The sequence below is a fragment of the Lampris incognitus genome, chromosome 3 (assembly GCF_029633865.1).
Source record: "Lampris incognitus isolate fLamInc1 chromosome 3, fLamInc1.hap2, whole genome shotgun sequence".
Classification (NCBI taxonomy): Eukaryota; Metazoa; Chordata; class Actinopteri; order Lampriformes; family Lampridae; genus Lampris; species Lampris incognitus.
This window is the reverse complement of record NC_079213.1, coordinates 113,898,730-113,910,284: the sequence shown is the minus strand read 5'-3', so window position 1 is coordinate 113,910,284 and position 11,555 is coordinate 113,898,730. Positions and strand designations below refer to the sequence as shown.

At 49.6% G+C, this 11,555-nt stretch overlaps 1 protein-coding gene across 1 annotated transcript in view; it reads right to left on the bottom strand.

The window, feature by feature from the left end:
* Nucleotides 1–5,116: 5,116 nt before the first annotated feature.
* Nucleotides 5,117–11,555, bottom strand: part of LOC130110541 (TSC22 domain family protein 2-like) — a 67,192-nt gene continuing 60,753 nt past the window's right edge. The window contains exons 2-3 of the mRNA XM_056277676.1: nt 6,027–6,078; nt 5,117–5,785 (exon numbers count right to left, since the gene is read on the bottom strand). Coding sequence (XP_056133651.1) covers nt 5,483–5,785; nt 6,027–6,078 — 355 coding nt within the window. The 3' untranslated portion in view covers nt 5,117–5,482. The remainder of the gene's footprint in view (nt 5,786–6,026; nt 6,079–11,555) is intronic.

Below are 11,555 nucleotides of genomic sequence, written 5' to 3'. Positions count from 1 at the left end.
TCTTCCTGTCCTCTGCATCGTCCTCTGTCACACCAGCCTCCTGCATGTCCTCCCTCACCACATCCATAAACCTCCTCTTTGGCCTTCCTCTTCTCCTCTTCCCTGGCAGCTCCATATTCAGCATCCTTCTCCCAATATACCCAGCATCTCTCCTCCACACATGTCCAAACCATCTCCATCTTGTCTCTCTTGCTTTGTCTCCAAACCGTCCAACCTGAGCTGTCCCTCTAATGTACTCCTTCCTAATCCTGTCCTTCTTCATCACTCCCAATGAAAATCTTATCATCTTCATCTCTACCACCTCCAGCTCCTCCTCCTGTCTTTTCATCAGTGTCACTGTCTCCAAACCGTATAACATAGCTGGTCTCACAACCATCTTGTAAACCTTCCCTTTAACTCTTGCTGGTACCCTTCTGTCACACATCACTCCTGACACTCTTCTCCACCCACTCCACCCTGCCTGCACTCTCTTCTTCACCTCTCTCCTGCACTCCCCGTTACTTTGGACAGTTGACCCCAAGTATTTAAACTCATATGCCTTCATCACCTCCACTCCTTGCATCCTCACCATTCCACTGTCCTCCCTCTCATTCACACATAGGTATTCTGTCTTGCTCCTCCTCACTTTCATTCCTCTTCTCTCCAGTGCATACCTCCACCTCTCCAGGCTCTCCTCCACCTGCACCCTACTCTCACTACAGATGTCATGTCCACGGAGACTCCTGCCTGATCTTGTCCGTCAACCTGTCCATCACCATTGCAAACAAGAAAGGGCTCAGAGCCGATCCTTGATGTAATCCCACCTCCACCTTGAACCCATCTGTCATTCCAACCACACACCTCACCACTGTCACACCTCCCTCATACATATCCTGCACCACTCCTACATACTTCTCTGCAACTCCCAACTTCCTCATACAATACCACACCTCCTCTCTCGGCACCCTGTCGTATGCTTTCTCTAAATCCACAAAGACACAATGTAACTCCTTCTGGCCTTCTCTATACTTCTCCATCAACATTCTCAAAGCAAACATCACATCTGTGGTGCTCTTTCATGGCATGAAACCATACTGCTGCTCGCTGATCACCACCTCTCCTCCTCTTAACCTAGCTTCTATTACTCTTCCCCATATCTTCCTGCTGTGGCTGATCAACTTTATACCTCTGTAGTTGCTACAGTTCTGCACATCACCCTTGTTCTTGAAAATCGGTACCAGTATGCTTCTTCTCCACTCCTCAGACATCCTCTCACTTTCCAAGATTGTGTTAAACAGTCTAGTTAAAAACTCCACTGCCATCTCTCCTAAACACCTCCATGCCTCCACAGGTATGTCATCAGGACCAACTGCCTTTCCACTCTTCATCCTCTTCATAGCTGCCCTCACTTCCTCCTTGCTAATCCACCACACTTCCTGATTCACTATCCCCACATCATCCAACCTTCTCTCTCTCTCATTTTCTTCATTCATCAGCCCCTCAAAGTATTCCTTCCACCTTCTTAGCACACTCTCCTCGCTTGTCAGCACATTTCCATCTCTATCCTTCATCGCCCTAACTTGCTGCACATCCTTTGCAGCTTGGTCCCTCTGTTTAGCCAATTGGTACAAGTCCTTTTCTTCTTCCTTAGTGTCTAACCTGTCATACAACTCACCATACGCCTTTTCCTTTGCCTTTGCCACCTCTCTCTTCGCTTTACGCTGCATCTCCTTGTACTTCTGTCTACTTTCTTCACCTGTCTGACTATCCCACTTCTTCTTTGCCAACCTCTTCCTCTGTATACTTTCCTGTTCTTCCTCATTCCACCACCAAGTCTCCTTGTCTTCCTTCCTCTGTCCAGATGACACACCAAGTACCTTCCTAGCTGTCTCCCTCACTATTTCTGCAGTGGTTGTCCAGCCATCTGGCAACTCTTCACTACCACCCAGTGCCTGTCTTAACTCCTGCCTGAACTCCACACAACAGTCTTCCTTCTTCAACTTCCACCATTTGATCTTCGGCTCTGCCTTCACTCACTTCATGTCTAACGGCTAAAAGAAGAGAAAATCCAGACATTCATTTAAAACAGAATCAGTGTGGACATATTCAGCAAGTTTCATGTAATCTAATTTGTGTTTATAGTGAAATTGGAAACTTTACAGATGCAATATTTATGTTCACTCTTGTCAGAGCATCTATCCATGTGTGGTGAAGTCTGAAGGTGCTTTGCTTCTGTGGAGAGGAGATGCTGATGGTCTCGCTAGATGTCCAGCAGCCGAGCTGAGCCAGGCCAAACTGTTCAGCCAAGCTAAACCAGGCTAAACTGTTCAGCTGAGCTGAGCCAGGCCAAACTGTTCAACCGAGCTGAGCCAGGCCAAACTGTTCAGCCAAGCTAAACTGTTCAGCCGAGCTGAGCCAGGCCAAACTGTTCAGCCAAGCTAAACTGTTCAGCCGAGCTGAGCCAGGCCAAACTGTTCAACCGAGCTAAACCAGGCTAAACTGTTCAGCTGAGCTGAGCCAGGCCAAACTGTTCAGCCAAGCTAAACCAGGCTAAACCGTTCAGCTGAGCTGAGCCAGGCCAAACTGATCAACCGAGGTGAGCCAGGCCAAACTGTTCAGCCAAGCTAAACCAGGCCAAACTGTTCAACCGAGCTGAGCCAGGCCAAACTGTTCAGCCAAGCTAAACCAGGCTAAACTGTTCAGCTGAGCTGAGCCAGGCCAAACTGTTCAGCCGAGCTAAGCCAGGCCAAACTGTTCAGCCAAGCTAAACTAATCAGCTGAGCTGAGCCAGGCCAAACTGTTCAACTGAGCTAAGCCAGGCCAAACTGTTCAGCCAAGCTAAACGGTTCAACCGAGCTGAGCCAGGCCAAACTGTTCAGCCAAGCTAAACTGTTCAGCCGAGCTGAGCCAGACCAAACTGTTCAGCCAAGCTAAACCAGGCTAAACTGTTCAGCTGAGCTGAGCCAGGCCAAACTGTTCAGCCGAGCTAAGCCAGGCCAAACTGTTCAGCCAAGCTAAACTAATCAGCCGAGCTGAGCCAGGCCAAACTGTTCAACTGAGCTAAGCCAGACCAAACTGTTCAGCCGAGCTGAGCCAGGTTACACTGTTCAGCGTCCCTTCAGACGGCACAGACATAAAAAAGGTCTCCACGGGTTGGTCTGACCGTACGTAAGCAGGACACAGTAAAAACCTTGGAAACCAAACTGTCCCTTTAACAGGGTGGAAGTAATGTGGAACTATGTGGAGCAAAATATTCATGATCCAGAATCCAAACCCATCTGGAGGAGACCAGGTCTGAACCATCAGAGACAGAAACAGTCTGCAGGCCAACTTTAACGTAGAACTGATGAGCCAACAGGAAGAAACTAAAGATCAAGTCAAAGATGATTAATAACTTCAGAAACTAGATTTACGTGTCGTGAAGAAGCTGTTCTGCTTCCAGTTACATTCACATTTCATAGTAAACAGCTCACTGGTTGTCAGTCTAGAGAGGAACAACTCCAGGAGAGTCTTAATAAAACAGTAATTTATTTTCGACTGAAAACTAAAATCGTTTGGACAGCACATTACAAGGGCGTTTTGTTTTTTAAGATATCTTCTCCAAGGCTCAGTGATCACTTTCATACAGTACACGTGGCATGTACACAGCATCTCCTTCAAACAGAAAACAAGGAAAACAGAAAATAAAGAAAAAAAAGACCCTCTAGAGAAAGAAGAAACCCATCCGTCCGTCCAGAAGACTGATTGTACAGTTAGAAGCCATTTGGTTTGAAGCCACGATGAGAAACCGGCTCGCCCGAAGACGACGCTGAGGCACAGAAGACGAGTAACACAGACGGGACGTCCCACGCCACCATGCTCGTGTCGGCGGGACCGGGCCCGAGCTGAAGCTGTACAATATTCTCCACTGTTGTGTTTGTTTCATGTCGTCGGCCAGTTTCTGTTTTGTCCTCAGAAAGGAAAAGGTGGTTTCACTACAATGGGGATCTTGGCGGCGTGTCCGTTAAATACATGAAAATCTGCAGTGCACCAAAAGCTGTTCTCCGCACAGGAAACCAAACCGGCACTTACGAGGACAGATCGAGGGGAGGAGCCCCGTCCTGACGGGCGCACGGTGCCCGAGCGCCCTCCTCAACCTCCTCCGCTGGACGCCGGACACTTGCCACCTTTTTGTTTGGCGGGAAGAGAAGCAGCTCGGAAAGCGGTTCGTCTGTTGACCGTTCGTCTGTTGACCATGCAGAACATGCAGAAGAGCAACAGACAAGTGAAGGAGGGATGACGGGAGGAAACGAAAAGAGAAAATGAGTGCGCGTTTGAAAATGAAAAGTAAAAGACATGCACAGCTTTGCCTCTTTGGTTATAAAGTAGGTTGAACAATTTTCACAGCTTTTCACCCCCACCCCCACCCCACCCCACCCCACCCCACCCGAGACAGACCATGTGACCTAGCAGATTCTTTACAGGCCAGGGGAACGTTGGCAAAGTATTTCCGTTTCTTGTTGGTTTTGTTTTGACAAAGAGAGGGGAAAAAAAAAACTACTGCAAAAGTGAATCGATGCGTTTCGCCGTTAAAACATCCCGTCACAGATCTCCCCTGTTTCAGTGACAGGCTGCAGTACAGCCTCCTCTCTGAATACTACTATGTACTGTACAACGTGTACATTCAGCCTGGATGTAAATCTAATGTATTCCCCGCTCGTAGTGTTTGAAGTATTCTGTGACGGAGGAAAAAGAAAGTCTGATGAATCTTATTGCCTACGTGAGGTGGACTCTACTAATTCAGATGTGCGACCAAGACCAAAAGAGATTTGGTGTGTGTGCGATGACAGAATTACTTGTGTGACATTGTTCATGTTCATTATGAAAAATAGCAGCCCTGAAATAAATAAATGCAAAAAAAAAAAAAAAAAGGAAAATAAAAAATAAAAAACAAACAGTTGAACTGATGGATGATATTAGATTTCTGTCGGAGTACGGTGGCTCCTCCTCCGGCTGGTCGACCCGTTTAGACCGCAGACGCTCCGGCAGATCTGAGGAGCGTCTAGAACGGGTCTGTCCTCCAGCCAGATGGGGGAAAAAAACCCAAAAAACAAAGCCAGGATCTCTGCTTCCCATCATACCTCCCCCGTCACCCCTTCACCCCCCTCCCTCCCTCCCTCCCTCTGGTCTGTTTCTCTAATTTGTGCTCCTCGGGGCTGCAGGGGCGAGGCTTTAACAGGATGGGGACTGTCTTTCTCCTGGGACGACCCGATGGCGTCTGTGCACGCTGATATAAAACGGCTCCTCGTGCACGTGAAAGACTGGGCGATGAAGACAGCTGATGCTGCTGGAACCACACAGGCGCACTCTCACTCCCTCCACCTGGCAGAGGAGGTCCAACACAGGGGGGGGCGCTTTTCCCTTTAAGGAGCTGAGGGGGCGGGGTTCTCCTCCTCTCCCTCCTGTGGGAGGTGTGTGTGTGTGTGTGTGTGTGTGGGGGGGTGTTTATAGATGTGGGCGGGGCTCACACAGAGGAGATGTTGGGCTGGTGGAGGGTGCTCTGGTCGTGGTGCGTGGGGGGGTTATTGATGGTGGTGGAGGTGGCGGCGTTGGAGGCGGGCTGGGTCTGTGGCTGGGGCGGGGAGGTGCTGCCGGCTGGGCTAAGCTGATTAGACAGCTGGCTGAGCTGCTCCGTGTTGGCCAGCGACTTGAGAACGGCGTTCTCCCGCTCCAACGCAGAGTTCCTCTCACACAACTCCTTTATCTGTTCCTTCAACACCTCCACTTCCTCCCGCACGGCGTACATCAGGTGGCTCTTCACCAGGTCCTGAGAGAGTGAGACAGAGTGACACAGACAGACAGAGACAGACAGAGATAGAGAGACAGACAGACAGACAGAGAGTGAAACAGATCAAAACGAGCTTATCTAAGAGGGTTCATTCAGATCACTCATCTGTATTAAAAAGATTCGTTAGTTAAAGCTCATCACTTGGTTGATAAATCAAGAAATTAGATTTGTTGAATAAAATGCCTTAAAGAGTTTGAACACAAAGGTGGGATGAACTTACCATGGCCTGTTCAATCTTGTTATCGATGGCAACGACGCTCGCACCAGACGCACTGTGAAGACAAGGAGAAGACGGTCGGTAACCAGGTTCACCCCAAGCCACCATTAAGCCGACTGACAGCGTTCTGACAGCTGCTACGTTTCTGAGCCCTGAGCAAAACCCACAGCATCATATCTTAAAGAAGACGACCAAGAGGAAGAGGTGTGGAATGTAGTACTAACAGGAGATGTAGTACTAACAGGAGATATAGTACTAACAGGAGATATAATACTAACAGGAGATGTAGTACTAACGGGAGATGTGATACTAACAGGAGATGTAGTACTAACGGGAGATATAATACTAACAGGAGATGTAGTACTAACAGGAGATGTAGTACTAACGGGAGATATAATACTAACAGGAGATGTAGTACTAACAGGAGATGTAGTACTAACGGGAGATATAATACTAACAGGAGATGTAGTACTAACAGGAGATGTAGTACTAACGGGAGATGTAGTACTAACAGGAGATGTAGTACTAACGGGAGATATAATACTAACAGGAGATGTAGTACTAACGGGAGATATAATACTAACAGGAGATGTAGTACTAACAAGAGATATAATACTAACGGGAGATGTAGTACTAACGGGAGATGTGATACTAACAGGAGATATGATACTAACAGGAGATATAATACTAACAGGAGATGTAATACTAACAGGAGATGTAGTACTAACGGGAGATGTGATACTAACAGGAGATGTAGTACTAACAGGAGATGTAGTACTAACAGGAGATGTAGTACTAATGGGAGATGTGATACTAACAGGAGATGTAGTACTAACAGGAGATGTAGTAGTAACAGGAGATGTAGTACAAACGGGAGATGTGATACTAACAGGAGATGTAGTAGTAACAGGAGATGTAGTACTAACAGGAGATGTAGTAGTAACAGGAGATGTAGTACTAACAGGAGATGTAGTACTAACAGGAGATGTGATACTAACAGGAGATGTAATACTAACAGGAGATATAATACTAACAGGAGATATAATACTAACGGGAGATGTAGTAGTAACGGGAGATGTAGTAGTAACGGGAGATGCAGTACTAACGGGAGATGTAGTAGTAACGGGAGATGCAGTACTAACGGGAGATGCAGTAGTAACGGGAGATGTAGTAGTAACGGGAGATGCAGTACTAACGGGAGATGTAGTAGTAACGGGAGATGCAGTACTAACGGGAGATGCAGTAGTAACGGGAGATGTAGTAGTAACGGGAGATGCGGTAGTAACGGGAGATGCGGTAGTAACGGGAGATGCGGTAGTAACGGGAGATGCGGTAGTAACGGGAGATGCGGTAGTAACGGGAGATGCAGTAGTAACGGGAGATGCGGTAGTAACGGGAGATGCGGTAGTAACGGGAGATGCGGTAGTAACGGGAGATGCGGTACTAACGGGAGATGTAGTAGTAACGGGAGATGCAGTACTAACGGGAGATGCAGTACTAACGGGAGATGTAGTACTAACGGGAGATGTAGTAGTAACGGGAGATGTAGTACTAACGGGAGATGTAGTACTAACGGGAGATGTAGTAGTAACGGGAGATGTAGTAGTAACGGGAGATGCAGTAGTAACGGGAGATGTAGTAGTAACGGGAGATGCAGTACTAACGGGAGATGTAGTAGTAACGGGAGATGTAGTAGTAACGGGAGATGTAGTACTAACGGGAGATGTAGTAGTAACGGGAGATGTAGTAGTAACGGGAGATGTAGTAGTAACGGGAGATGCAGTACTAACGGGAGATGTAGTAGTAACGGGAGATGTAGTAGTAACGGGAGATGTAGTACTAACGGGAGATGTAGTAGTAACGGGAGATGTAGTAGTAACGGGAGATGTAGTACTAACAGGAGATGTAGTAGTAATGGGAGATGTAATACTAACGGGAGATGTAGTAGTAACGGGAGATGTAGTAGTAACGGGAGATGTAGTACTAACAGATGTAGTAGTAACGGGAGATGTAGTACTAACGGGAGATGTAGTAGTAACAGGAGATGTAGTAGTAACGGGAGATGTAGTACTAACGGGAGATGTAGTAGTAACGGGAGATGTAGTACTAACGGGAGATGTAGTAGTAACGGGAGATGTAGTAGTAACGGGAGATGCAGTACTAACGGGAGATGTAGTAGTAACGGGAGATGCAGTACTAACGGGAGATGCAGTAGTAACGGTAGATGTAGTAGTAACGGGAGATGTAGTAGTAACGGGAGATGCGGTACTAACGGGAGATGCAGTAGTAACGGGAGATGCGGTAGTAACGGGAGATGCAGTAGTAACGGGAGATGCAGTAGTAACGGGAGATGTAGTAGTAACGGGAGATGCAGTACTAACGGGAGATGTAGTAGTAACGGGAGATGCAGTAGTAACGGGAGATGTAGTAGTAACGGGAGATGTAGTAGTAACGGGAGATGTAGTACTAACGGGAGATGTAGTAGTAACGGGAGATGTAGTACTAACGGGAGATGTAGTACTAACGGGAGATGTAGTAGTAACGGGAGATGCAGTAGTAACGGGAGATGTAGCACCAGAGAACCGTCTCCACATGCAGACGAGAGGCTGCCGATGGAGAACCAACCGCACCCATGAAACAAGTCGGGCAGTTGCTTTGTTTTAACAGCCATGTTCCCTCAGAGCGCCGTGACACACACACACACACACACACACACACACACACACACACACACACGGGACATCAACAGCCCGGAATAACTGACCACACACCCGTCTTCCAGTAGCCACGACATGAAACACGACACTAAACCAGCCGCCAGAGCCGCCAGCAGAGCCGCCGCCAGAACCGGCACCAGAGCCACCAGCAGAGCCGGCACCAGAGCCGCCAGAGCCACTAGCAGAGCTGCCGCCAGAACCGGCACCAGAGCCACCAGCAGAGCTGCCGCCAGAACCGGCACCAGAGCCACCAGAGCCGCCGCCAGAACCGGCACCAGAGCCGCCGCCGCCGCGCTCCGGATGGAAGACGGCGGCACGCGCGCCCTTTGTTGAAAGGCGGCTACTCAGCGCCCCACCATCGTCTCGTTCTCCGTGTCTCCAGTTTAAACCGGTTTAAAAACCAAACGACTACCCAGACTACGTACTTCCACCCGGACTACTTACTTCAGCAGCCGACAGCTCCCGCTAAACCGACGTTGTGAAGTGTGGTGACCGATTTTCTGGGGGAAAGGTCGAGTCTGTATCCGTCTGAAGAAACCGCCCGGCTGCGACCCGCTGCGGAGTGGGGTGTCGTGCCGGCCCGCACCGCTAGGCGGCGCTGCGAGAAGCAGCGTTCAGCTCCGCGGCGAGGAACATTTCGTGCGAATAAGTCCGAGAGCCACGTTGTGTTCTGTTTGGGTCAAAATGACCCGTTTGAAATGACAACTACAAACAATACAGGGTGTTAATATTAAGTTAATATGTGAGATAAGGATGAGACATGTTGGGCATTTTTAGATCAATATTATTACGACATAAAACCCAAGGTGGCTTGGCTCAATGTGACCAGTGAAGAAGAACACATCCGTCGCTTATCAGTGAACAGAACACGAGGATTAAAGTGGCTTCAACTCAAACCCTGGCTGTTCTTTCATAGACCCCCCCCACCCGATATTCCTGCGACTGAAAAAATAAAAGCTCAAGTAAGAAGTCTGTCAATAGTCCACTAATGCTGCGGCCAAGGTGAACGCTGTACGTCATAGTTCTGTTAATACACGTTTAAACCATGTGTTTTACATGTTTGACCGCGCGGTTCTGCAAACTCGCAGAGAAGCAACTCGTCATAATAATAATAATAATAATAATAAAGTCGGTGGCCGGTTAGTTTGGAAAATAGCAAAAAGTATTATTAAATCATTCGCTAATTTCATAAAAGGGACGCGTACGTGCTGAAAGGTGAGGAAACATTTAGAGAGCTTAGTGCGCATGCGCACAACAACGCCAGACGTGCGGGACGTGCGGGACGGACCACGTTCCGCTGATAGACTCACAGACCGGGTCGTAAACAAGACTCGTCTGCAGGCGAACCGTCACAACCAGGACGAGTTCACAGACCGGGTCCTAAACAAGACTCGTCTGAAGGCGAACCGTCACAACCAGGACGAGTTCACAGACCGGGTCCTAAACAAGACTCGTCTGAAGGCGAACCATCACAACCAGGACGAGTTCACGGACCGGGTCGTAAACAAGACTCGTCTGAAGGCGAACCGTCACAACCAGGACGAGTTTACGGACCGGGTCGTAAACAAGACTCGTCTGAAGGCGAACCGTCACAACCAGGACGAGTTCACGGACCGGGTCGTAAACAAGACTCGTCTGAAGGCGAACCGTCACAACCAGGACGAGTTCACGGACCGGGTCGTAAACAAGACTCGTCTGAAGGCGAACCGTCACAACCAGGACGAGTTCACGGACCGGGTCGTAAACAAGACTCGTCTGAAGGCGAGCCGTCACAACCAGGACGAGTCAGAAACCAAAGCGAGTCTATCAGAGAAGCAGACTCGGGAAACCCGTCAGCCACAGCTCCGCAGCACCACAAGTAGGAATCAACACGGGCAGCAGCAAAAGCAGCGGCGTCCAGCTGCGCGTTACCTGAAACATCTGCCCCGGTAAGTCAGCAGGCGGCCCGGGAAGGGGGGCGAGGACGCCGGCGAGCAGGGCAGCGCGTAGCTCATAGTGCAGCGCATGATATCCAGCGCCTCCCGCACACACGCGGTCTGTGCTCTACTGCGGCCCGGACGACCTCCTCCTCCTCCTCTCTCACGGTCTGTGCTCTACTGCAGCCCGGACCACCTCACTCCTCCTCTCTCGCGGTCTGTGCTCTACTGCAGCCCGGACCTCCTCCTCTCTCACACGGTCTGTGCTCTACTGCAGCCCGGACCTCCTCCTCCTCCTCTCTCACACGGTCTGTGCTCTACTGCAGCCCGGACCTCCTCCTCCTCTCTCACGGTCTGTACTCTACTGCAGCCCGGACCTCCTCCTCTCTCACGGTCTGTGCTCTACTGCAGCCCGGACCTCCTCCTCCTCCTCTCTCACACGGTTTGTGCTCTACTGCAGCCCGGACCTCCTCCTCTCTCACACACGGTCTGTGCTCATACTGCAGCCCGGACCTCCTCCTCTCTCACACGGTCTGTGCTCTACTGCAGCCCGGACCTCCTCCTCCTCTCTCTCACGGTCTGTGCTCTACTTCGGCTCGGACCTCCTCCTCCTCCTCTCTCACACGGTCTGTGCTCTACTGCAGCCCGGACCCTCCTCCTCTCTCACACGGAGACACAACACTGGGTTCTAACGGCAGGCTGACTCGAGGCTCTTTATATGCAGAACGTCACGCGAGGAGGAGCTGAGAGCGCCTCCTCCCATCCGCCCCCCAACTCTCCCATTTACCCCCTCAGCAGTTGCGTAAGCACCCTTTATTATTTACTGTGACTTTCTGCCTTAAACATCCTGCTGCGACGCCTACCTTACACATGTGGTACTATGTTACTACTGTTGTTGT